This window comes from Homalodisca vitripennis, chromosome 2 (genome assembly GCF_021130785.1).
Source record: "Homalodisca vitripennis isolate AUS2020 chromosome 2, UT_GWSS_2.1, whole genome shotgun sequence".
Classification (NCBI taxonomy): domain Eukaryota; kingdom Metazoa; phylum Arthropoda; class Insecta; order Hemiptera; family Cicadellidae; genus Homalodisca; species Homalodisca vitripennis.
In genome coordinates, this window is record NC_060208.1 from 3569372 (window position 1) to 3597209 (window position 27838).

Here is a 27838-nt window from a genome sequence, read left to right on the forward strand (position 1 = left end):
AAATTCCCTCACTAATCGCGTTATTGATGATGTTTAAATGAGCACCATCCCTCACTACAAATCCGTCACTAATCGCGTTATTGATGCTGTTTAACTGAGCACCATCCCTCACTACAAATTCCCTCACTAATCGCGTTATTGATGCTGTTTAACTGAGCACCATCCCTCACTACAAATTCCCTCACTAATCGCGTTATTGATGCTGTTTAACTGAGCACCATCCCTCAATACAAATCCCTCACTAATCGCGTTATTGATGATGTTTAACTGAGCACCATCCCTCACTACAAATTCCCTCACTAATCGCGTTATTGATGATGTTTAACTGAGCACCATCCCTCACTACAAATTCCCTCACTAATCGCGTTATTGATGCTGTTTAACTGAGCACCATCCCTCACTAATCGCGTTATTGATTCTGTTTATCTGAGTACCATCCCTCACTAATCGCGTTATTGATGGTGTTTAACTGAGCACCATCCCTCACTACAAATTCCCTCACTAATCGCGTTATTGATGATTTTTAACTGAGCATCATCCCTCACTACAAATTCCCTCACTAATCGCGTTATTGATGCTGTTTAACTGAGCACCATCCCTCAATACAAATCCGTCACTAAACGCGTTATTGATGCTGTTTAACTGAGCACCATCCCTCACTAATCGCGTTATTGTCAAAATTGAAATTGTATTTATCTGACCATCATAATACTTCCTCGCATGATTTTTTATGATGGAGCACTAAAAATATATATAACTTCTCTGTTCCTTTAGAATACAAACAACTATATTATCGCATTAAAAACACAAGATTTTTCAGTCTACTTTATTGTAGAAATAAAAGTATGTTTAGTTCCTATTTAGTATTTTATATAAAATTAATTGAACACTTGACTTTTTTATTTTTAAACGCTCAAATTCGGGATAGCAATGAATACATGACCACTAAGGGGGAGAAATTCTGATTTCACAAGGGAGGGAATTACCTCGCGGCGCATCCCTGCGGGCACGCGCATTGACACTGATAAGTGTGGGGGAGTGGCAGCGACATAGACAGTTGGTGTAAACGATTGTTCCGTTGTTTATCTATCAAGGGATGGACCTGAAAGGTAAAGTGGCCTTGGTCACAGGGGCGGCGGCCGGCATAGGGAAAGCTTATTGCGAAGAGCTTCTTCGTCATGGCGCCAAGGTAACAACATAACCTCTTACGTAATTAAAGTTATTCTATATCAAGACAACCCTCGGTGTATTTATCGATCAAACACATATACTTGAACCGCAGATGTCTCCAGAAGCTAAATCGGTTACCTGCAATTTTAGTTATTGGTATTTTATAAGTTTTAATTCATGAGTCTCCAAACTTTTCGCCCAGGTTGTGAACCAAGAGATCGGAAATAGTGATAAGGTTACCGGTTGAATGGATGTCGTCTGCTGCTAATCGATAATGTGCCGTACGATTACAGACGGTTGTGCCTTGCCACACGGTTTATACACCATTGTAGTACCAAACATGTATTCAAATATGTTTAGGCGCTAGAAATTAGTCAGTTATATTAAGAGAATTGAACATATTACATAATGTATAATAATAATAATTTTTTATTCCACATTGTTTATTATATTGAACGTAATAATCAATAATCTTAAGCAGTTAAGATTGTTCCCTTTGAATTTTAACAATATACAGCAAAATCAATGTTTAAATTTATCACAAATAAATTACCATTATAAATATGCATCTAGTTGACACTACAGCTCATGTATCTTGTGGATAATAAAAGTGATTTTAATGCTACATTTGAGCTAATATTCGAAATAACTTTGGTTTTGTCCTATTTTCAATGTCAATCAGTTGACGATAAAGAAATCTACAAAATTATAATATCATTTAAAAATAAATACCTATGCAGCCAGTTACAGTGATGTTCCTATTACTGTAGTGCAAAAGTCAACAATTATATAATTAAAACCCATCTAATTCAAGTTCATTTGATAACTTTTTTTTAATTGGTAATTTTTCAGACAAACAATGCTTTTAAAGTTGTGTCATTTTTCTAAAAAGGTAAAGGAACAAACGAGTACGATTATAGACCAGAAATTATTTTACAGAGCTTTTCAAAGATTTCCAAATTAAGTAATGTACAACTCGATTTACGCAACAATAAACATGAACACGTAATGAAGTAGCTATAAATTTGAATATATTAATGATTGATTACATTAGAAATGCTCCAACCAATATGTTGTACAATTATGCCCTAATACTTAGGTAACATAAAGCTTGTAAAACACTCACTGAACTTAAAATAAAATGTATACATCGACCAGATTGAGTAAGATATTGTTTATGGAGTAATGTTAAAACATAGCATAGAATAGAAAAATTATTTATTTTCTTGAAAATATGTACAATAGTAAAATTATATAAACATCATTTATACCTTAAGCACAAACACAAACATTGCTCCTTAGTTGTAGACACAATTGACATGAAAATAAAAATAAAACAATGTAACTTTTTGTTAAAGAAATATGAACATGTCTTTTTTTATTTTAATACAGCTAAGGTACATCAATAAAAAAAATTCAAGAAAACAAAATAGGACCTCAAAAGGCAAGGAACTGCCTGTGTAGAGGCTCCAACTTTCTTAGAAAAAAAAAACAAAAACAACACTCAAGCAAATGAAATTAACAAATAAATTCAAATACGGTAAATCTTCCCATTTAAACTAAGCTTTAATAAAACAAATTTGAATAAAAAACACATTATATAATTTTCAAAGTCTAAAGCTAATTCAGTACATAAAATGCCATAAATATAAATTATAACCATATCCAGTTATTATATCTTCCATATAGACTTAACGTTTGTACAGACTTAACCAACAATAAACTTAAAATTAATTATCAACTATTTATATTTACTAGAAAATCAACACTTTCAAAAGACAATAACCACGTTTTTAATATTTTTGAAAATGATTAGAATTATTACAATTTATTATTACACTTGGCAAAACGTTGTAAATTTTGGGTCCTAAAAAGATGTAACCTTTTTGAAAAAAAGTTAAATTAGGCTTGGGCACAGTAAATACAGGTTCATTTCTTAATTTAGAGATATAACTACTATTTTTTGTGGTAAATTCCCACTTCTTACATAAAACAGTTTTAGGACCTTGAAAACAAACAAATGCTTCAGAGGAAGAATTTTACTAGTTACGAATAGAGGATACGAAGCTTCTGTCTTCACCTTTCCTGTCATTAATCTTAAAAAAAAACTTTTGCAAAAGAAAAATCGGTTTGATATTTGATTCATAATTCCCACCCCAACAAATTAAACCATATTCCAATCTACTATTAACTAATGAGAAATAAACCGTTCTTAAAACTTGTTCTCTACAAATTGTTTTCAAAAAGTAAAAACATCTCAATACATTAGTAAGTTTAGACTTCAAATTTTGTATATGTTTCTTCCAATTTAACTCATGATCTAATATAACTCCTAAATACTTCATAGTGGTTGTCTGACCTACTATAGCACATTCAATATTGCATTTGGATTGAAAACAAAGGCATTTAGCACATTTATAAACTATACAGTCTTGGAATTTCTTCTCAATCCTTAAATTAAAGTTTATATATTTTGTCTTGGCAGGACTTAGCAGCATATTATTACTAGAAAACCACCATTGAAGTGCATTCAAATCAAAACTAAGGGAAATTTTGACCGTTTCCCAATCATCTTCAACATAACATAAGGCTGTATCATCAGCAAAAGAAGTTATGTGACCGTGAAAACGTGCATCGCAAAGATCATTAATATAAATTAAAAATAAGATCGGACCAAGCACAGATCCTTGGGGTACACCGTGTTTTATTATGCCAAAGTCACTGATTGTTTTACAAACTTTTACACATTGTTTTCTATCTGTTAAATAGCTTTGAAACCATTTTAAAACTTTACCTCTAATTCCACAGCCAAACATTTTTTCTAAGAGTATCCTATGATCCACTGTATCGAAAGCTTTCTTAATATCCAAAAACAGACCAGTAACCTTTTTAGCTGAATTCAAACCAAAGTAAACATTTTCTAAAAAATGTCTTAAAGCATCTTCTGTATTTAAACCACTTCTAAATCCAAACTGGTTTTTACTAAAAAAAAATTATTTTTTCAAGAAATGTTATTAATTTTTTCTTAATTACTTTCTCATAAATCTTAGCAAATGTTGAAAGGAGCGATATAGGCCTAAAGTTATTGCAATCATTTTTTGAATTACTTTTATGCAAAGGAATCACTACAGCCTGTTTTAATTTATCAGGAAATATACCTTCATTAAAACTAAAATTAATTAAATAATGTAAAACTTCCAATATTTCTTTCAGAATGGACTTAATTAAAGTAGAGTTGATACCATCGATGCCAGGTGATGTACTGTTTTTTAATGAATTAATTGCAATTGTTAGGTCTTCAACGTTTACTTCATCCAAAAACATTGATTTTAACGTAAATTTCTGGGAAAAATATTGTTTATACTCCAAGTTATTAAAGTTATCTGGCTTTTCACTAGAAATATTTAGTTTATCAACAACAGAGAGAAAAAAATTGTTAAACTCATTTGCCACAACATGTGGGTCACTAACTGTACTTCCTTTTACAATTAAGGTTATTTTTCCAGGTTTTCGAGTTTTCTGACCAGTAACATCATTTATTACCCTCCAAGTAGACTTTGAATCACCTCGACAGTTTTCAAAACGAAGACTATAATATGAATCACGCAATAAACGGATATCTGACACAAGCTTATTCCTAACATATCTAAAGAGAACCTAAAAGACAGTGAAGATGAATGGATGCATGTCGTTTATTCCAGCTTACAAGTAATCTTTGAAATAAGCTAATTATAACTCCATGGACAATAATGTATACATGTTTAAGAAAACAAAACAATTTAATGTCAAATTAAACATAATGCTATACTATATTATAATACAATACTGAAAGACCTAGTTGTATCTAACCGCCTCCATTAAAATTACAGAAAATGCTGGGGAAGTTCAGAGAAAAGAAAAGAGAGTATAACAAAATCTCTGTCTATTGCTTCTAGAAATTCACGATGTAAATAAGGATTTGGGTTGAAGCGGTGGCTGCAATAAAATTTGTAAATAGAATGGTATGGTACCGGTATAGTTTAATATATTATAAAACTATAAGACACGACATTATAAAGTATAGACAAAACTGTAGAGGAGAGTGTCCCTTCGGCAACAATGATATGTCCGTCAAGGATCAGGTCCTCATCCCGGCAGTAATAATGGCCTTCGCCTCTGATCTGCCTAATTGTAATAATCACGCACTGATACAATTTATAAACACTGGCAAAGACTAAGCGTTGAATAAGTTAGAAGCCTGGAAAAACGAGAAATATTTCTGGACAGTATAGGTGATATCTAATGAGAATCTGTTGTGGAAAAGGATGTACAAAGTTGTAAAGTAGCTATTCTTGTTTCACGGGCATATCTGGTGGTATATGCATATGGAATTTCTGAGAATACAGAGTGTGAATTTGTGAAAATGTGAACTATAACAGATTTTATAAGTAACTGACGAATCGTAGCCTATGGGCAGATAAATCATGAAATAAAGTGTCAGTAAGGTAACTACGACCTTTGTGGAAACCAAAATCTAGTAACTGTTTTTGGCATGAAAACAAGATGGGGATCATTGTATTATTAGTTCCTCCCCACGTAATATATAAGTGTAGCCTAATACACCAGAAGTATCTCGCTTGCATCGAGAACATCGTTCAGTTGTCTTAGTTTCTTAACTAAATAATCTATATGACATTAGCTCCTCCCCACGCAATAGGTATATAAGTGTAGCCTAATACACCAGAAGTATCTCGCTTGCATCGAGAACATCGTTCAGTTGTCTTAGTTTCTTAACTAAATAATCTATATGACATTAGCTCCTCCCCACGCAATAGGTATATAAGTGTAGCCTAATACTCCAGAAGTATCTCGCTTGCATCGAGAACATCGTTCAGTTGTCTTAGTTTCTTAACTAAATAATCTATATGACATTAGCTCCTCCCCACGCAATAGGTATATAAGTGTAGCCTAATACACCAGAAGTATCTCGCTTGCATCGAGAACATCGTTCAGTTGTCTTAGTTTCTTAACTAAATAATCTATATGACATTAGCTCCTCCCCACGCAATAGGTATATAAGTGTAGCCTAATACACCAGAAGTATCTCGCTTGCATCGAGAACATCGTTCAGTTGTCTTAGTTTCTTAACTAAATAATCTATATGACATTAGCTCCTCCCCACGCAATAGGTATATAAGTGTAGCCTAATACACCAGAAGTATCTCGCTTGCATCGAGAACATCGTTCAGTTGTCTTAGTTTCTTAACTAAATAATCTATATGACATTAGCTCCTCCCCACGCAATAGGTATATAAGTGTAGCCTAATACACCAGAAGTATCTCGCTTGCATCGAGAACATCGTTCAGTTGTCTTAGTTTCTTAACTAAATAATCTATATGACATTAGCTCCTCCCCACGCAATAGGTATATAAGTGTAGCCTAATACACCAGAAGTATCTCGCTTGCATCGAGAACATCGTTCAGTTGTCTTAGTTTCTTAACTAAATAATCTATATGACATTAGCTCCTCCCCACGCAATAGGTATATAAGTGTAGCCTAATACACCAGAAGTATCTCGCTTGCATCGAGAACATCAGTCTTAGTTTCTTAACTAAATAATCTATATGCCTAGCTCCTCCCCACGCATATAAGGTAGTTATATAACTAGCCTACACCAGAAGTATCATCGCTTGCATCGAGAACATCGTTCAGTTGTCTTAGTTTCTTAACTAAATAATCTATATGACATTTCCATGTCAATCTGTGATCAAAGACAACTTCAATATACTTGTTAACTGTTGTTTTCTCTATACTTTTGCGCGTAAAAATCTCCACGGCACTATGAATTATCAGATTATGCAAATTCTAATCAGAAACAGAGTGCAAGGATAGATGTAAAAATTAGTTTTTAAAATATTAAGCGTTACAACTTTTTGAGCGAGCCATTTCTTCTGTGTCACAACGTTTACTCTGAGATTTATTTTGTACTTCTGTCCAGTGTTCACCGGGTACAAAAAATGTACACGTCATCAGCAAATAAAAAAAAAATTGGTCCGATGGTACTTCCCTGAACAACACTCTTCAAACACGTGAGCAAGAGTTCAAGTTTACTCCTAAATCAGGAGGAAATTATTTCATATTCAGTAATTCCAAATGTCGCCAGTCAGAGTTTTGAAAGCAAGCAACATTGTTGTGCAGTTTCTTTGATGTTAGTCAAGCCCTCATCAGAGTGTTGCATAACGGTTACAGGTATAGTGGTTAATGTATGAGAACTTGTGAGATGGCGACATTACATAGCGCATTATTAACGTTGAACTTCCTAAACCAAACAATCTGATTTCTTATTGTTTGTTAATACAATATTGTAAATAAGTTATTTCTTCTGTTTCTTTATTAAAACCCCATTTTATGAAATACATTCAATCACATTGCAATCGTTTAGTTATTTTCAGTACTGGTTTGGAATTCAAATGTGAAATAACAAAAAACGAAGTGAACGTTAACGAAAATTCGGAAAAAATAGTGGAATATCTCGTTTGTTTACATTTATTTAGCTATTTTTAGCGCAGCTAACAAACGCTGAAAATAGCAGGAAACGATTCCACTAGTTTTTGCCGTGTATTGGTTAATGGATGACGCAAGTGATCTAGCTTTGTTTTTTCTTTGAATTGTTTTAAACGTATAACAAACGATTCCACTAGTTTTTGGCGTATTTTGGGTAACGCCTACTTCGTTTTTTTATTATTTCACATTTGAATGCGAATCAAACGCTGTAGATAGCTAAACAATAATTGCTGCAATGTTATTCATTTTATGAAATGGGTGCCGCCAGCTGCTCACGGCTGCAAGTTACTTGTGCCGTACTCAGACCGTGTACGACCGTTCGTACGATTGAGACCCAGGCTCTAAGTACAAGTAGAATGTATTTAATTATAGGCTAAATGTTGTAATATCATTCATTACATTTCCGAAGAAACTGTGGTTATTACTTTAAAAACAATAATCTGACTTTTTATTTAACAATATAGATGTTTTATATCGTGCATTCAAGCGGAATGTCAATAATCGTTCCAAAATCAAACAAAGAATACCTCAACATTTGCGTCCGGTCTGACCCGATGAACCATAACTGGAATGTCGATATAGAAGACGAATTACTCGTATCTTCAGTTGAGAGTATAAATAAAATTTTAAAAAAGCATTTTAAATATTCTTCTCACAATCATTAATAATCGAACTACTAACAGATCGACTAATTAGAATGCATTTTTAGAGTTCACTACATGAATTAAAAACAATGATTAAAATAGTCCGATTGATAATATTTTCCCGTACTTATTTTATAAATCTTACTATCACTAATAAAATAAAAGATGTTGTCAATGGGGGTGTAGTGACGGGGCCCGCCAAGGCTGAGTACGGCCCTGGCCGTGAGCGAGAATAGACTACTACTGTTGTAATAAACACAATATGACGATAGATAACGAGATCTCCGCTATTCCTTTTTTATTTACAACAGAAACACTCTGAAACGCATAGTTTACAATGAGGAACGTATAAATCGGCATCTTGATGGGACAAATAATTCAGGAAATCACGCAATGTTGTGGACAATGATTAATGTTAGTGTCCAGCAGGTGCTCAATGCATTGTTGCTAGGTACTTTGTGACAGTTTTATTGAAGGTAACCAGAACTACAGGAACTGATTCATGTACTAATCCCTATATTTTCATTATAAGGCACTGAAATCGTCAACTCTAACCCACACAACTAGTAAGTAGTAAGTAGTCCTACGTTAGCTACTTCCACCAACTGTTTGTGTTACCGAGTACGGCATGAGTTGTGCCACCTCGTGTTACAAACAATGTAATAGAACAGCAATTGGTTGTAAAATTATGGGAGAGGTCACATTTTGAAGATTATAATTAATTAATATAGCCTACTTCCTCAAACTTTTTTGTTTTCCAATATTTTTATATGGGTTTCAGAGAAATATCTCTAACTTTTATGTATTTTGTGCTTAAAAAAGAATACACTTTAAAGAAGTACTAAAACTGTTTGGAAAGTAAAAACTACAAATCAAATGCTTTTGTTTGGATTTGCTTTTTTACGAGACATTTTACAGTATTAGCCAAGATAAATAGTACTGAAATGGTAATATTTTATTATGGTAAACACAGTAACATTACATACACATTTTACCAATAAGTACAAGTCAAAGGAAGCAAAATCGGTTAAACTCGGGCATTAACATGTTCAATATGACCTCCGTTCAGTTTGAGGTAACACTCGTACCGTTCTTGTAGGTTTTGCATAATTTTTATGAATAGAGGTTGTTCCATTCTCCTAATATACATGGTTATTTTTTCTTTGAGTTGAACGATATAAGTGTGGCCTCTCTACAACAATGTCAGGGCGTTCAAATCCAAGGAAACGTGTTGTCTGCTTGTTTATGTAACCATTAATGTGCACATGACATTTATCTGTAAACCATACATCACTCAGAAACTCAGGTTCTTCAAAGCATATTGCTAACATTGAAGCACAGTAGACTACTGAACTCTGGCTAATTGGTTTCTACAGTTCAAAGCTTGTCTGTCCAGTTTATATCCTGCAGGGAAAACCACCAATGTTTTTGATTATTCTTCGCATTGATGTATTGCTAATATTCGGTTTAAGAGAAGCTCACATAAGATTTCTTTTCGGTGACTGTAACACTTGCTGCAACACTCTTCCGTGGTTTTCATTTGTACAGACAGTAGTTGGGCGACCTGAAAACCCCTGAAACAGAATTACTAGGCGGGTTTTTGTGGGAATGTTCCTGAAAACGTAATGCAGTGTATGACAAGCTTGGCCCACCCGCACGTCCAATTCCGTATGAGTTAAAATAATGCTCTACGATAAAAACCTTCCCTACCGTTGTTAGCAACAAGTTAGCAAAAACTAACCTCAAATAAGAAAGAAGTAATGAAGACGAAGCCGTGGCAACAATCGACAATTGAATCAGTTGATCGAGAAGGCAACTACAGCTGATTCAGTTTCAGTACTGTTTATTATGGCTAATACTGTAAATAATTATGTAACAAGAAATGAGGTCATAAAAGCGTTTAAGGGTCAACATGGTTCTTGTAGGGTAAAACAAAGGTCGTTTGGCTATATCCTATTGTTAGATATGCATAGTTTACCGTATCTGTCTGAGTTTTTGTGTGAACATCTTCCAAAATGTCCTTCTAATAATTTAATTGTATGGGTAAGCAAAACTATGTTGCAAATATGCAATTGTGTATAAGCTATTTATACATACCATCTGATGTAATCTATGTTTGTAGGTGTCCTTGTGTGACCTGAACAGTGAAGTCGGAGAGAAATTGGCTGAGCAGTTCTGTACGAAATACGGACAGGGGAAGGCACTGTTTTGCCAGTGTGATGTCACCGATTACCCTCAGTTTGAAGGTGAGTACTACGCACAATGGACAATTAGTTCTATTTGTCAACCCACCCTCACCGGTTCAACTATTCACCATCAGCTAGGGTGACACTGTTCACTTTATGGGAATAGTTTCAGAATCCGAGGCCTGATGACACTGAACTACCACACTTCAGGCTCAGAGTTACTCAGATCTTCTCAATTGTCCGCTTAATTGTTCTCTCATTTGGAAAAAAATATCTGTTCTGACATATTGGAAAGAGAATTAGTTTTCATGTGTAGCCTGAAGGATGGACCGTCATGTCCCGTGATGAGACCTATAACCCGAGAAGACATTAATCTATTTAGTGAGAGAAGGTCAGACGCAACTTTGGACAAAGGCGACTGTAGTACCATTCTGCTCATTTTCATGCCCAGATAAAACCTCCACCTTCTTTCATGTTCAGCGTGAACCCATTTCGAGACAGCCCCAAAAGATTCACACCTTGGAATACCGCACAACAGTTGAGGGCCTGTCATAGTTGACGCTAAGCCCCATCCGCTCTTTCATTCCCTTATGATCAGGAACCCAACAAACAGTCACATTGTTGATTCTGGCAAGGGAAGAAACGACTTGACAGCAATCCTAGACAAGTTTGGATTTGAACACACAAGAGTCCAGCGCCATCAGTGCTGCCTGACTATTCGTGAAAATGTCGATCGTCTTACTCATATATCGCAGACGAAGATTCTCACGAGAACATTCCATAATTGCTGCGACCTCCGCCTGAAAGATTGTCGGATAAGGACCCATAGGGACCACTAGCTCCCTGCATGGTCTCACCCCCACAATTCCAGTTTCTGTGGCGCTTTTTGTTTTAGAGCCATCTGTAAACCATTCAAGCTCCGCTGGTTAAAGAGGATTCCTTCCCTCCGACCGTCCCTAGGAATTATCACAATCCTAAAGGATTTGTTAAAGGAAAATGTTTGTGGCATCTGATCAGAGATCATGTGCAGAGCATCTTCCAGAATTAGGATGCTAATTCTACAGTACCCACCATTGCAGCCCGACCAGAGTCCCGCTTGCTGAAGACCTAGACACTCCTCCTAGCCGTAGCCTGAATAACAATGTCTAGGGGGGCGAGGTTGAGGCAACAGTTTAGATCTGCACTCGGCGCACTAGGAAAAGCCCCAGTGTTAGCAAGGCAAGCCATCCTTTGGACGCCAGCCAGCCATCTTGGCCTCCGTTGTTGGCCACTAGACAACAGCTCCATACATTAGTGCAGGTCTGACTACGGAAACATAAAGCCAGTACAAAAGCCTCGGCTTAACTCCTTAAGACCCACCTATCACGTGTCTGCATTGAATTAAAGATCATTTCCCCCTGGCGATGACCCTTTCTAGATGATTCCCCAGTTTAGAACCCTATCTAGGATCACGTCCAGGTACTTGACCTCGACTTCAACTCAATGGAAGAACCTCTGAATAGAAATGGACCTATACCCTCCATCTGTCGCCTCCTGGTAAAGGCAACCACAACAGCCTCGGTGGGGTTGACAGTAAGGCCCACCCCAATCACACCAGTTTCCTACCATGTTTAGAGCAGCATTGGTCAGTTCCGTGACTGTTGTGTTGAACTTGCCACTCACAATAATCACAATATCATCTGCGTACCCCTGTGCAAAGACACCGCTACTGTTCAAAGACATTAGCAGGTCGTCCGCAACTAGGTTCTACAGGTCCGAGAGGAGAAAGGACGCCGCACTGGGGATAGCCCCTCATAGTCCTTGCACTGACACTTGCTCCCATAAGGGTGGTAACAACCACCCTGTCTGTGAGCAAGGCCCCTATCCAGTCACATATTTTACCATCAACACCACGTTTGAAGACCGCAATGATAATCGTCTGAGTGCCCGTATTGTGAAAGGCTCCTTCGATGTCCAAAAAAACACATTGCGCTACCTCTTTTGCTGTCAGCGTCTTCTCAATCCTGCAATACCAATTGATGCAGGACCGAGTCGCATGACCTTCCTGGAGTGTAGGCATGCACTTGGATGTAGAGGTAGCTCCAAAAGAGATCACTCACAAACAAACCCAGCAACCACCCTTTCCATGGTTTTGAGAAGAAAGGAGGACAGTCATATCGGCCTGAAAGACTTTGGTTGATCCAGGCTAATCATCCCCTGCTTCGGTATAAACTCTACTCTGGACACTCTCCAGTATAGTGGAACGTGCCTGAGGGCCACGGAGGCTCTAAACAGTCTGCACAACCGGGGAAGAAGAATATCCAGCCCCCGCTACAAACAAACCGGTCTCTCTCCGTCTCCTCCAGGAGCTTTATAGGAACTACAAGAGTTAATCGCCCACTCGATCCTTCTGAAGGTTATGACACGGTGCGCCAGACTCCATTGCAAATGAGTGGCGCGCCTCGTAGGTGTCCCTTCACTGCCGAATGGTTGATCATTGTTATAAACAATACAGTCCGGAAAGTGTGACCCCATCATAACTTTTAGAACTCTCCGGTTCAGTAATGTATATAACTTGAACGTCTTTGAGACCACCAAGCGGCGAGATGGGATGTTTTACTAATAGTTTCTGAAGCCTTGCACAGCCTTGCCCACTATCGATGTCGGTGCAGAGTTTCTTCCAGGCTAATCTCTTAGCCGTACGGTTGTACAGTGCAAGAACCTCGTGGTAGGTCTCCCAAGTACCCCAAGTTTTAGCTCTCCTGAATAAAGCCCTGATCCTCTTCCTCAAAGAGGCCAGTTCAGAGCTCCACCAGGCTACTTTGGATCTATTCCTGTTGATAACAGGACAGCTGAGATAAAAAGAGCCCACAATTGCAGAGGTCAAACGGTCGGTAGATTTGTCCAGCGTGTTATGAATCCGTTTCCCATTAGTACAGTCAGATTCTAGTTGTGCTCTGAGGTTTTCCTTGTATGATACCCAGGTTGTTTCTCGGATTCCTCTACTGAACTTTTTCAAGCACTAGTTCTCCGATTTTAAAGCAGACGTGAGCATGATCAGAAAGGGAGGGCACGTCAGACACATGCCAGCCGCGTATCCGATTCATCATACCCTCCGTCATCATGATCACATCTATCACCTCCCTACGCGTCCTCGTGCGAAACGTAGGTACATTTCCCTCATTTGCAATTACTAGACCACGGAACATTATATATTCCAGAAGCGACTTACCCTGATGTTAGTGTTGGTGCTGCCCCACGCCTCGTTGTGCGAGTTGACGTCGCATCCAACCACTAGCTCTAAGCCGCTCCTCCCAACATGGTCCACCAAGGCAGCCATCTCTCTGGAGGGCGTAGAATTCACATCATCTTGCGTGAGGTATGATGTTGCAATCATCAGAGTTCGTCCAGTCCCAGCCACCATCAGCCTGACTGTGGCGAGATCGCTACAACAAAACTCCAGGATAGGAATGCTGTTTACCTTATTGCTTACAGCAATACAATCTCTGGCATTATTAACCTGGGCACTAACAATTTTGATCCCTGTCATAGAAAGCCCTGATATTTTACCCTTGCAAATCCAAGGTTCCTGTATCAGGGCCACATGAAAATCTTCCGACAGAAAGCGTCTGCAGAACATTGATGCAGTAGCTTTATTGTGCTGCAGATTGACCTGAAGGACCTTGACCCCCATGATCAGCCGCCCCACCCCGCTTCCTCAGCTGGACCTGATAAACAACCTCCCTTTAAGAGTAGCTGACGACTGCTCATCCAGAATCACCATAGTTCCGGAACCTCCCGTGTAGACATCTCCAACAACCTTCCAGTCAGACACGGAGATCCCAGCATTCTGCCTGCCAATGGCTCCAAGAATGGTCGCAGATTCCTTCCGGCCATAGGACCGTTCACCCTTAGGAAGACCTTGCTAGATCTTACGGGTTCTTTATAGTCCCCACAGACCACCCCAGAGCCACCACCCCCAGCCCCGGAGCCAGACCAATTTCTGGTCTCGTCATTGCCACATAAAATTAAGAGAGCTCCCCTTTCAGGAAAGCTCTTCTCTTAAACTGCAGACACACACCTTCCGCTGAGAGTACCTCGTCAAGGATGCGCTCCCGCAGCTCCATGGCCTCCGCCTCCGAGAAGCGCATTTCAGGAAAGTTCTCAGGGACCAAAGCAAGCTTATGTCTCGTCAGAACTACCCTAAATGTATCTCTCACTCCTTCCTCCGCTAAGGGAGTGGTTTGATTGCCTGTCTGCTCTATTTCAACGTCATCACAAACATCCCAGACGTTTCGGTCTCTGTTCTGAACGCGGCCATCTCGGATCACTTCGCCCAGGAAGCCATAATTACCCACTCCAAACCAAAATTTGAACCTCCCTCCGTGAAAATAAAACGAGATTTAAAGTCTGCAAACGTTGATCTTTTCAACAATTGTCTCTGGAAGGAGTCGTGGTCATTCCTGGATTCTTTCGATTAAGTGGAGGAAGCCTTCAATGCATTTCTAAAGCGAGTAATTTTTCATTTAAATGTCACTTGCCCATTCAAAAATTTCAAAGAGCGTTTTCAAAGGAGAAGAGATAAATGGATTACTCAGGATGTTCTCAAATCAAGAGAAAGGCTCAAGTTTTATCATTCGATATATCTAGGGACCAAAAACGAACAATTCAAAACTATTTTCGAAATTTCAAGCAAAATTATCGAAAAGAAATAAGGATGGCCAAGGCACGAGATGTCGAAACCAAACTGAGACAATCAGACAATTTTTCAAAAAGCGCTTGGAACATTATAAAAAACAGCACAAAACAACAATTTTTTCCAAATTTTCAACTCCGACACTTAAAACAATAAATAAAATAATATTGATGATCCGTTTGAAGTGGCAAGTGAATTTAACAATTTTTTTTCAACTGTGGCTGAACCAGACGACTCATTTTCGGATAGCCCTCGCGATGATCCATTGACGAGACCGATCTCGTCTATGGTTCTTTTTCCTGTGAGTGAGGTGGAGGTGGCCCGTATCGTGCGGGATTTGAGACCGAAAAAATCCAGTGACACCAATGGCATGTCTGTGTGGTTGCTCAGGGGTTGCTTCTAATACCTCTTGACTCCAATCACCCGACTGATCAATCTTTCATTTGCTCAAGGCGTATTCCCGTCGGCATTAAAGATTGCCAAAGTTATCCCAATTTTCAAAAAGGACGATGCTTGCATTCCAAGCAACTATCGTCCAATTTCTATACTCCCAGTTTTCAGCAAAATTTTTGAAAAAGCTTTTCTCAAACAATTTGAACAATTTCTTGATCGTTACGAGGTTCTATGTCCCGAACAATTTAGGTTAAGGAAAAACAAGTCGACAATCGATGCTGTAACGAATCTCATTTACAATGTTGTCGAGGGCCTAGAGAGGCGAGAGCACGTGCTAAGTATATTCCTCGACCTCTCTAAAGCTTTTGACTGTGTGCATCATGCAACACTGTTGCACCAGTTGTGATCAAGTGGTATTCGGGGACTGCCGCACGATTGGATCTCGTCTTATTTGAAAGATAGAGAGCAGTGCGTGCAGATTGCGAGTGTCTAGTCAGGCAAAGTTAAAATGCCCTACGGTGTCCCACAGGGATCAATATTAGGGCCAGTCCTTTTTCTAATTTACGTCAACAGATTGAATTCTGCAATCCAGAATGGAAAATTGATTCAATATGCTGACGACACGACTCTGCATCAGATCAAAATCAAAAAACGAACTTGAAATTGAGTCATTCATTGAATTGAATTCATGCATCGAATATTTATCCACAATCAATCTGAAAACAAACAGTTCAAAATCAAACGTTATACATTTTTGCTTTCGGCAACAACAAGAGCAAGAGCTTCGACCCGCGGTGATGATGGGCGATTTCTTTCTGGAAGAAACAGACTCCATTAAGTTCCTAGGAATGTACCTTGATTGGGGGCTGACATGGGACGATCACATTGAAAACGTTTGCTCTAAGGTTGCTTCGGGAATTTATGTCCTGCGCAATCTTACGAAATTTTGTTCGTTGGATGTATTAAAAATGGCCTATTTCGGTCTGATACATCCACATTTGACATATGGCTTGAGATTGTGGGGAAGCTGTTCCAAATACAGATTTGAAAGAGTTTTCAGATCTCAAAAGAAAGCCGTAAGAATTCTTTCAAAATTAAACCCCAGAGAGTCGTGCAAATATGCCTTTAGGGAGCTTGGATCGCTGACTCTTCCCTGTCTCTATATTCTCGAGGTGGCCTTGTACTGCCGACTTAAATGCGAGTTGGTGCGGGGTAGGGATGTCCACCAATATGGGACTAGAGGCAGGAATAACTTTCGAGTCGAACAGCACAGAACGGCAGCTTTCGAACACTTACCATCTCAAGTTGGAGTCGGACTAATCAATAGGCTCCCTGAAGGCATCAAACAACTCAATGAAACAAAAAAAAATTCAAAACTCGACTAAAACATTTTCTTATGTCAAAGGCATTTTACTCAACTGATGAGTTCATGATGGGCCGCTGGGATGAAAATTTTTGAAATTAACAACCACTAAATCCCCGGTTCTGATACATACAAGAATCGTATTGCATTGTATGTATTTACCTTGACCAACATACTTTATCTGATGTACTTATGTACTTTATATAGTTATGTTGACGCATGCCATGCAATATTGTAATTGTTTCACGCAATAAAGAATATTATTATTTGCTCTGGAGGTGCGATCGGGCGACTCTTCGGCAAGAACTTTTCCGCCGAAGAACCGCCCGAGCGCCCTCTCTTCCCACTTGGAGTAGAGTCAGCATCTACCCCCAGTGTTAACTCCCTCTGCTTCCTCAGACTTTTCTTTCGTTGGCTGACATCTTGCCCTTTTGCGTCCTCCATTCACTATCCGGAAGCCAAGTGCCATCAGCTTTATTTTGCTCCACCGCCCATCGCTTGCGCAAGTTGAAAGGGAGCTTGAGGTTGTAGTCCAGTTCACATGCTTCAGTATCTGTGTCCATGGATTCAACCTCCGCATCTGCACCACCAACTACTAAATCGTCGTCGATGGTAGTTGTGCATGATGAACAAGCAGAGACATCCCAAGACGGCGCCGAGGGCCGTCACTGCGCAGAGTGCACCATTGGGGCACTAGCCTAGATCCTAGGGTTTTGTCAAAGCGGGGCCACCTCATGCAGGACGCTTGATAAGCGTTTATCCGAGCCCAACCGTTGGTTGGATTCGGATCCCCCATTGGTCTTGAGTGGCACCTTGGTGTCACTTTCCCAGTTCATTGGGGATCACCCGAACTAAGGTCAGCCCATCCATTAGACCCCAATTCGATGTTACTCATTAGAAGAGCGTTTCATTATAAGAAATTAACAAATATAGTTGAAAACAAAGTTTGCAAATTTTTTTGTTATGAGAGGCGACATGTTTTTCAGACATAATTAATTTGTTCCAGAACAATTATTAATCATTAAAGTATTTAAAAAATAATTTTGATTTTTACGTGCTTTTCATCAATAATGGTAACACATTTTTAATTTTGAAAATACTTAAGGTAAAATCTGATTTTGGAACAGAGTTTTGAAACCTAATTGTAATCATTCACTTGTCATAAAAATCTTCTAGATCAAAAATTCTGGATTTGTAATACAATATATAACATCTTGATATGTGAGCCACGTAGTAAATATTTACACTTAATAAATTTATTTTAATAATGTGTGAAACATTTTCTCATTATTGTAGTAATAATCTTTATTTCTCAACTATTAAAATTGCTATGTAGGACAACATCCCCAGGAAGATCCCAGCTTGAACTTACATTTGTGTCGTGTTGTTACTTATGTTTATGTGGTTTATCATGAAAATAATAAGAGTGACTTGCCATCACCTTTTATATTCTTTCTTTCTTTAAACCCTCCCTCCTTCTTTATTCTAGCCTACCCTGCCTCAATGTGTATATTATGGTATTCATTATCAACTTTATCTGTTGTAAATTAAAAAAAATGTTTCCATTATTGTTTTGTTTTGTGTATGTATATGTTTGTTATAAAAAGTAAATAATGTTTGTAACACCCTAGCCAACCATGTATCAACGAAAGAAAATTGTTTCTGTTCCATATGTCATAATGAGCAAATATATAGTGGATTTTGAGAGAGTTGTCACGAGAGAAATCACAATATATTTTCTAAAATAATCTATCCAATTCGACATTTGAATGTATGGTAGAAATTTTCCGCTTATAGCTTCTTCAAAAATACAAAACTGGTTTGATTAATTTATTTTAAAATTTCAGAATCATTTCAAAAGACTGTGTCAGCGTTTGGTGGATTAGATATTGTCATCAACAACGCAGGTATCTTCAACGACAGGTTTTGGGAACTTGAGGTCGATGTTAACCTTGTGAGTAAGCATATATATTTATATGAATGTTATTATACAAGTAAGTAGTGTTTTTTTTTTTCAAATTACAGAATCATTGTTGGGTCATGTAGAGAGTTTTATAGCGGTTTTTTGTTTAATTGAATGCAGTTTAAAAACTAGTTTGTCACATTAGACATTAGACCTTATGATGATAGAAAATTACTGTCCAACCTTGTTTGGTCATATAGAGAGTTGTATAGCGGTTTTTTGTTTAATTGAATGCAGTTTAAAAACTAGTTTGTCACATTAGACATTAGACCTTATGATGATAGAAAATTACTGTCCAACTTTGTTGGGTCATACAGAGAGTTGTATAGCGGTTTTTTGTTTAATTGAATGCAGTTTAAAAACTAGTTTGTCACATTAGACATTAGACCTTATGATGATAGAAAATTACTGTCCAACTTTGTTGGGTCATACAGAGAGTTGTATAGTGGTTTTTTGTTTAATTGAATGCAGTTTAAAAACTAGTTTGTCACATTAGACATTAGACCTTATGATGATAGAAAATTACTGTCCAACTTTGTTGGGTCATGTAGAGAGTTTTATAGCGGTTTTTTGTTTAATTGAATGCAGTTTAAAAACTAGTTTGTCACATTAGACATTAGACCTTATGATGATAGAAAATTACTGTCCAACTTTGTTGGGTCATGTAGAGAGTTGTATAGCGGTTTTTTGTTTAATTGAATGCAGTTTAAAAACTAGTTTGTCACATTAGACATTAGACCTTATGATGATAGAAAATTACTGTCCAACTTTGTTGGGTCATGTAGAGAGTTTTATAGCGGTTTTTTGTTTAAGGGGACATGGAACTCAATATTTTGATTTTTTTTTAGGTTTTTATTTTTTTTTGCAAATTATTATAGTTTGATTTGTTACAAAAAAAATGATACCACTCCCACATTTCTATGACAACTATAACCCTTATAGAAAAATTAAACAAAATATCTTGTCCCGTGCAATATTCAACCGATCCGTGACGACAAGAGGTGTAAGATATCTGACTTACTTAGGGGATGGTGACTCTAAGGGTCATGCAGCTGTCAATGAATCAAAGCCTTATGGAGATATAAATATAGAAAAGGCTGAGTGTATAGGACATGTTTCCAAAAGGATGGGGTCGCGACTTCGAAAGCTGTGTAAGACAACTGGAACATTGAGTGATGGTAAAGCACTTGGTGGAAAAGGTAGGCTTACTGGCCCTGAAATATATACCATTCAGTCCTACTATGGTAATGCCATAATAAACAACAGGGATGACTTACTTGAAATGAAAAAGGCCATATGGGCAATTTTCTACCGTAAAATGTCAACAGATGCTAACCCTAAGCATACTTTATGCCCCGAAGGAGAACTTTCATGGTGCGGTTTCAACGGAGCAAAAATAACTAAAGAGCCATATTCCCACAAGCACTCTCTTCCTGAAGTAGTTTTAAATGCCATCAAACCTGTCTTCAATGACTTATCAAACAACACTCTTCTAAGTCGATGCACTTTAGGTCGTACCCAAAATCCAAACGAGTCATTGAATGGAGTTATATGGAAGCGCCTGCCAAAAACTGTATTTGTAGGTATGAGAACCTTAAAAATAGTATACGATGCAGTTATTAGTTTTAACAAAGGTGCTTTAGGGAAACTAGATGTTTTACAAGCTCTTAAACTAAAATACAGTGATAATTTCAATCTCCGCCTTCAGAAAATTGATAGAAAAAGTGTATGAAGCTGAAAAGAAAGTTCAGAATTCACAAAAGAGGAAAAGGAAACAAAGGAGGATGGCTAAAAGGAAGATTGAAGAGAAAGATAAGTTCAAGGACTATGAACCAGGAATGTTTAATGCTGGTAAGTTACAAAAATTTTAAATCTAGTATAATCACTTACTTTAAACTTAAACTGCGTTTACCGAAAATTTCATTTTCGCACACTTATGCCCGGTTTTCTCAGAAACCGTTCAAGATAGAAGCTTCAAATTTTTGTCAAATAATTATAATGCATATTTGTACAAATATACCTATTATTATCTTGGTATCTGTTTTTATTGGAAATATATTAATTAAACATGTTAAAAAATAAATCTTTAAAGTGGTACTTAAAAAAAAATTTTTTTTGAGAGGTTTAAAGTTGAGATATTTATTTTAAAAATAGGTCTGTTTGTAAATCAAAAGAGGTAGTACAAACTGTGAAAATTTCATAGGTCTATCTCCAATGGCCTCTGAAAAAAATGGGCATAAAAATAGCAAAAATTAGCATTGTCGGTATAGGGTGTACCATGTCCCCTTAATTGAATGCAGTTTAAAAACTAGTTTGTCACATTAGACATTAGACCTTATGATGATAGAAAATTACTGTCCAACTTTGTTGGGTCATGTAGAGAGTTTTATAGCGGTTTTTTGTTTAATTGAATGCAGTTTAAAAACTAGTTTGTCACATTAGACATTAGACCTTATGATGATAGAAAATTACTGTCCAACTTTGTTGGGTCATGTAGAGAGTTTTATAGCGGTTTTTTTGTTTAATTGAATGCAGTTTAAAAACTAGTTTGTCACATTAGACATTAGACCTTATGATGATAGAAAATTACTGTCCAACTTTGTTGGGTCATACAGAGAGTTGTATAGCGGTTTTTTGTTTAATTGAATGCAGTTTAAAAACTAGTTTGTCACATTAGACATTAGACCTTATGATGATAGAAAATTACTGTCCAACTTTGTTGGGTCATACAGAGAGTTGTATAGCGGTTTTTTGTTTAATTGAATGCAGTTTAAAAACTAGTTTGTCACATTAGACATTAGACCTTATGATGATAGAAAATTACTGTCCAACTTTGTTGTATTATTTGAGTTGAAAGGTGTTTGGAATGTGTGGAATAAAAGTTGTAAAGGATGATAAAATAGAATGAATTACACCTTCCTTAGTTTTTAACTCAATAAATTGTGTTCACACTTCAAGGAAGTTCCCTTCCAATACCTTAATGTAAAATCTGGATCATGATTCAAAGTGATATAATTTAAGATGTGTTACACAGGCATGTTTGTTTACACCACATAAATCTTGTCTGTTAAACAGTTGTTGAACTAACAGATTGTAGTGGTACATAAATATATATTTTTTTTTTTTTAATATAACCTCTCCTTTTAAATTTAGATTTTGTGCCCATCTAGGTTTTCTATAAAGAAATAAAATACAATTAAAAGTAAAAATTAAAACAAAGTCATGAGTTTGTTACTTCACTTCAATACTGACCCATTGGACAGTCGTAATTTGTATGATGGATTTACCACAGTTTTTTTTTCATGAAATAAGACAAATAGGATTTAGATAAGTAAGTAATAAATAGTTAAAACGTGTCCAGGTCAACACACTTAACTATAATATATAAGCTAATATAGGACAAAACAGGAATTTACAGTCTTCTGTGGGAAATAAAGTTTTTAATACTGTAACACAAAAACACAAAATAGTTACTCCACATTTGTCTAAAAGTACGAGTATACAATCACATTTTATTAACATTTTAAAAATATGATCAAAAGGTTTTCCTGAACAAGTATTATGTATGGCTTGTAGAAAATCCTTTTTATTTGCTTGAAGAATTATTTTAAACCAAATTTATAACCTATTGACCTAATTCTGAGAGATGATCGAATAATGCTACAAAATGAATATCTGTTCGAAACCGTATTGCAACCTGAATTCATACTTATCAGAATTAATTTTATTTAAGTTTTTTAGCTAGTACTTTAAAATATAAACATATTTGGCTGTAGGTGTAAGCAAGTTATAAATATAACCTTTTCAATAATATTTGTAATTTTTATGGAAATAAAAAAATTGAAATTTTAGAAATTAATTGTTTTAAAATCACACTAATCTGATGTATGACTTGGTCTCAGAATGGAGTGATACGAGGTACGCTACTGGCGCTGCGGTTCTTGGGGAGAGAGAAAGGAGGGAGGGGGGGTGCCGTGGTCACCACTGCCTCCACTCTGGGTCTACAACCCTGTGCTGCTGTCCCCATCTACACCGCAACTAAACATGCTCTCATCGGCTTCACACGCTCTTTCGGGGTCAGTAGCTAGCTAGTGGAGGGTATTGTAGGCCTGTCACACTACAACTGCCATGGCTCACCTATGTGAACGCTTATTTCTAAATAATTTGTGTAGGGTTCTTGAAAAATTAGAATTATGCTGGTAAATTTACCATTTTTTCAAAATCTAATCTGTGGCAATATTATGTTTTGAACATTTCTGATTTTAAGTAACAATTTGTAAAAAATTGTGGTAACAATAAAACTGACATACTAAACAACTGTAGTGCTCTATGAATTACCTTCATGGTATGAAGTAGTATTCTATGATATTAGTAATTTATAACTATATCAGTGAAATAAATATTATTGAAAAAAAAACATTTCAGCTTATCAAAATCAAAATGAATAGTACATATAAGAAATCAAAGACATCATTAGTATTGTACTTTAAGAGAGGATGAGGGCAAGAGAAGAACTGAGTGATGGAGGAAGAGGGAGAGAGATCTAAATCTGAAGTGTTGCCTCCATTGATTCCTTTATTTCTGGCGATTTAGTTCTCGGCTCCATCTTGTTGCTATTTAATGTATAACAAAAAAAAGTTATTGCAACAATTTCATGGTGTATTATAAAAGTAAAACATTCAATATCAGGTGATTATTTAAAAAATACTGTATGATATCATCAATGTGTCTATCATGTGACAACAGTGTATTCCTTGACTAGTCTGTGTTGTATTTAAGTGGCACAGCAGAAGTGATATGTCATGAGACTCTCAAGTGATTGCCCTTTGCAGCTCTCTTCCACAATATCACTTTGTGAAGATTGTTTTTTACGAGAACAATTCTTCACGTCTCGTAATATGTCCAATTTCTCCCCTGTAGACTGTTGTGAGATACAGGTATTAGAAACACAAGGTTGAAGCAGCTTGGAAAACACCACTTAAAAACTTGTGTACCTGTATGTTAAAAATGTCTTACAAACATTTTTCTACGCTTTAAATTTAACCCAGGAAAAATATGTTTCAAGGTATTTTTTTATGTAAGGAAACATTTGAAAAGTAAAATCAACCAAATCTAGCAGTAAACTTTTAACTATTAAATTACGAGCTGGCCGTACTGACAGCCATCTTGATGTTAGCCTCATAACAACAATGTTAACCTCATCTACTGTTTGCATGCACCCTATTTTTGGTCGTAGAATAATGGGAGATGTCTCATTTTAAAAAATATTATTAATACTCATCCAAATGCATTCTAGTTTTTACGATATTATTACAGGTCATACAGAAAAACTCAACCTTTATGTATTTCGTTATTTAAATATTCAATAAGTGTAAACTTAATTATATCTTTGTATTTTTAAGCATATTAATTATATCTTTAAAATAAGACATCTCACATAATGCTATGATCATAAATAAGGGCCTAAAAGTAAGGTTTAAAATTATCTTTACAGTAAAAAACTCCAGGGCATTTATTTCACTACAGGTGACCCACAACTACTAACAACACAGTCATCTTTAGAATTCTTGAGTTTATTTTTCAAGTGGGTTATTTGGAATAGTTTGATTGATCCAAAGAGAAAATAGATGACCTTATTCACCCAAACCCCATTAACAGAAATGTTTAACAATTCATTCCAAGCATGCTGCTCAGGTCATGTACCTTTCCACCCCATATAAATTTGTAACTCACTGTTTTCCAGTGATTTCTGATTAAAGTTACATTTCCAAAAAACGGACAAAGACGTTGATTTATACGGCTGAAATATATCTCAATTTAATTTTGTAGTTGTTCGTATATACTTTAAATAGTCAGCCATTTTGAACTTGAAAAGTGAATTGTTTATAGCATGAATTTGTTGTCCAGGATCCTTTCCACATGAACTTGTCAGGAGTGCGAGTGATGGCTGTCTGTCCTGGAGCGACCAAGACAGACACTCACTCTGACGACATCAAGAAAGGTCTTCTCTCGCCCGAGTACGAGGCAGCCTACCACAGGGATTATGATAACAGACCTCACCAGATGTGAGTATACATATTACTGGGACTCATCTTGTCATTAGACAATACTGATACAATAGACATGGTCAAATTTATACAATCATGGTCAATTATTAAATCACGACAACTATTCATACTCTTACATCTAACAACATGGATTTAACAAAAACAACCAAGAAGCATAACAAGATTAAAACAAAAAATTAATAAATACAAAATAATAATAAATAGTAATTAATATCTTAACACACTAATATCACAGATCAGGTGCTCATCAGTGCTGTAAAAACACTTTTCTCTTAGCTATTTGCTCAGAATAATTTTAAACCTATTAATAGTAACTTACCATGCATTTTCAGGCAATTTATAACAAATTTTTAATTTTCATGTATATATGGCTCATTTTTGTTTTCTGTAATCTTATAGAAAGTTGGTCAAGCATATCTCTTGCCTTGTACTCTACTTATGTACATCTTGACAGTTTTGATAATTACTTAAATTTTCTTCAACATTCAGTACACAATTATAGATATACATGGCAAAGTCATAATTTTAAGTTCTTTAAAAATGGTAAGCACGAATTCTTATCACTTACATTTTTTATAACGCTTATTAGCGTTTGCCATATAAAAGCTTTGCGATTCACTACTGCATCCCCAAGGTGTTTTTCCACAGTTTGAGTTACTAAATGCATAGTAGGCTGTCGTAAGGCTGTCTAAACTTACACAATTTCTTAATTTACGGAGCAAAAAACCACTCTTGATAATTCTGTTCAAAGCTGGTTGATATGACTTGACCAGCTAAGGGTACTTTCCAAATATATACCGTGTAAAGAAAATACAATTTTTTCGGTTTTGTTCTTGTTTACTGATAGATTGCCTGAAATCACTCAAGAGCTATCTTCATAGTGTTCTGCTCCGTTTTGAGATTATTAAGATTATGTTTTTTATTAATTAATGTTGTGTTGTCAGCATATAAAACAGAAATCATGGTATACTATAAGCAGTCATTAATTTCAACTATAAATAAAAAAATGGCCCAAGTGCAGGACCTTGAGGGACCCCAATTTGTATATTTCTATACTCAGAATTACCATTACCTTGAACAACCATTTGTTTCATATTAAATGGGTATGGCTTAAACAGCTCTAATTCCTTATTTCTTATTCCGTACAGATACAATCTTTTTAGAAGTAGCTCATGAGAAAGACAATCAAATGTCTTTGACAAATCAATTAGCGTGGCACATGTAATACTTTTTTCTTCAAAATTAAACAATATATTTTCAACAACTTTTCCCACAGCCTTGATTGTATTTAGTCCTGGCAAAAATCCAAATTGTTCCTTAGATAGGAGTTTGTTACGATGGGAAAAGTATATAATTTGACATAGTACTCAAATATCTTACTGATATAGGTATAAGAGGTATTGGTCTGTAATTTCCTGGAGATTTTTGTCTACAATGTTTTAAAGATAGGTTTTTTTGTAACTTTAAGAGCTAGTGGAAATACACCTTGTTCCAACATTAAATAAAAGAAAAAGTTATAGGCTCTACTGTTAAATGTATAATATGCTTAACAATCATGTCAGATTTTTTTAATACACTTCATCCTAGATTATTTGAGGAGCTCAGTTTGTTGACACAGAATAAAACATCCTTTACAAGAATATATGTCCACTTAAAATGAGGTATTACACTTCTATGTCGTATAACACAATTGTTTACCATCTCAATAGCATGACTGTAATTTAAATAGGATAAATCTGTATTACTAAATTAGGAGGCAACTTTGATAAAATAATGATTGAACTCATCAGATGGAATTAGCACTTCATTAATTTTTACTTCGTTGTTACTTTCAGACCTTATTACCCTCCATGGTGCTTTAAATTTATTTTTTGAATTATTAATATAGTGTTCATTTGCTTATATCTTAGCTTGTTTTATTTGATTTCTGTATTCTATTTTAGCTGAACCATATGCTCTCTTATGATCCCTTCATTGACAATATGTTTACTATTCTTAAAAACATCATATAAGTACATAGTATATTCAGTATTTTTTATTTATGGCATAAACCATTTAACCAACGATTTGCCTTTAACTGAGTTAGAATAATATTTTTAACTACACAGCATTCTTCATAAAAAATTGTCAACAATTTAATAAAATAAACAAAAGCCATTGTACCCGCCAAAATAAAATATGTCATATCTCAATGCGGTTTTTTTTATATTTCTGTAAAAGCAGAAAAATTTAAAACTTTTATCTTGTGTACTGTACTTTGTATCTACTTTATTACAAAGATTTATTATCATAAAATAGAGTAAAAATGTCAGCATGATCAGACTAGCCAGGATGTAGCACACGAGCATGATTGGACTAGTCAGGATGTAGCACATGAGCATGATCGGACTAGTCGGGATGTAGCATATGAGCATGGTCGGACTAGTCAGGATGTAGCACACGAGCATGATTGGACTAGTCGGGATGTAGCATATGAGCATGATCGGACTAGTCAGGATGTAGCATATGAACATGATCGGACTAGTCAGGATGTAGCACACGGGCATGATTGGACTAGCCAGGATGTAGCACACGAGCATGATTGGACTAGTCGGGATGTAGCATATGAGCATGATCGGACTAGTCAGGATGTAGCACACGGGCATGATTGGACTAGCCAGGATGTAGCACACGAGCATGATTGGACTAGTCGGGATGTAGCATATGAGCATGATCGGACTAGTCAGGATGTAGCACACGGGCATGATTGGACTAGCCAGGATGTAGCATACGAGCATGATTGGACTAGTCGGGATGTAGCATATGAGCATGATCGGACTAGTCAGGATGTA

The 27838-nt window shown here is 36.3% G+C and overlaps 1 protein-coding gene across 1 annotated transcript in view; it reads left to right on the forward strand.

Moving 5' to 3' along the window:
- The first annotated feature begins 1039 nt into the window (after positions 1-1039).
- Positions 1040-27838, forward strand: part of LOC124356064 (15-hydroxyprostaglandin dehydrogenase [NAD(+)]-like) — a 32373-nt gene continuing 5574 nt past the window's right edge. The window contains exons 1-5 of the mRNA XM_046807230.1: positions 1040-1189; positions 10482-10605; positions 18824-18930; positions 22842-23015; positions 24847-25004. Coding sequence (XP_046663186.1) covers positions 1097-1189; positions 10482-10605; positions 18824-18930; positions 22842-23015; positions 24847-25004 — 656 coding nt within the window. The 5' untranslated portion in view covers positions 1040-1096. The remainder of the gene's footprint in view (positions 1190-10481; positions 10606-18823; positions 18931-22841; positions 23016-24846; positions 25005-27838) is intronic.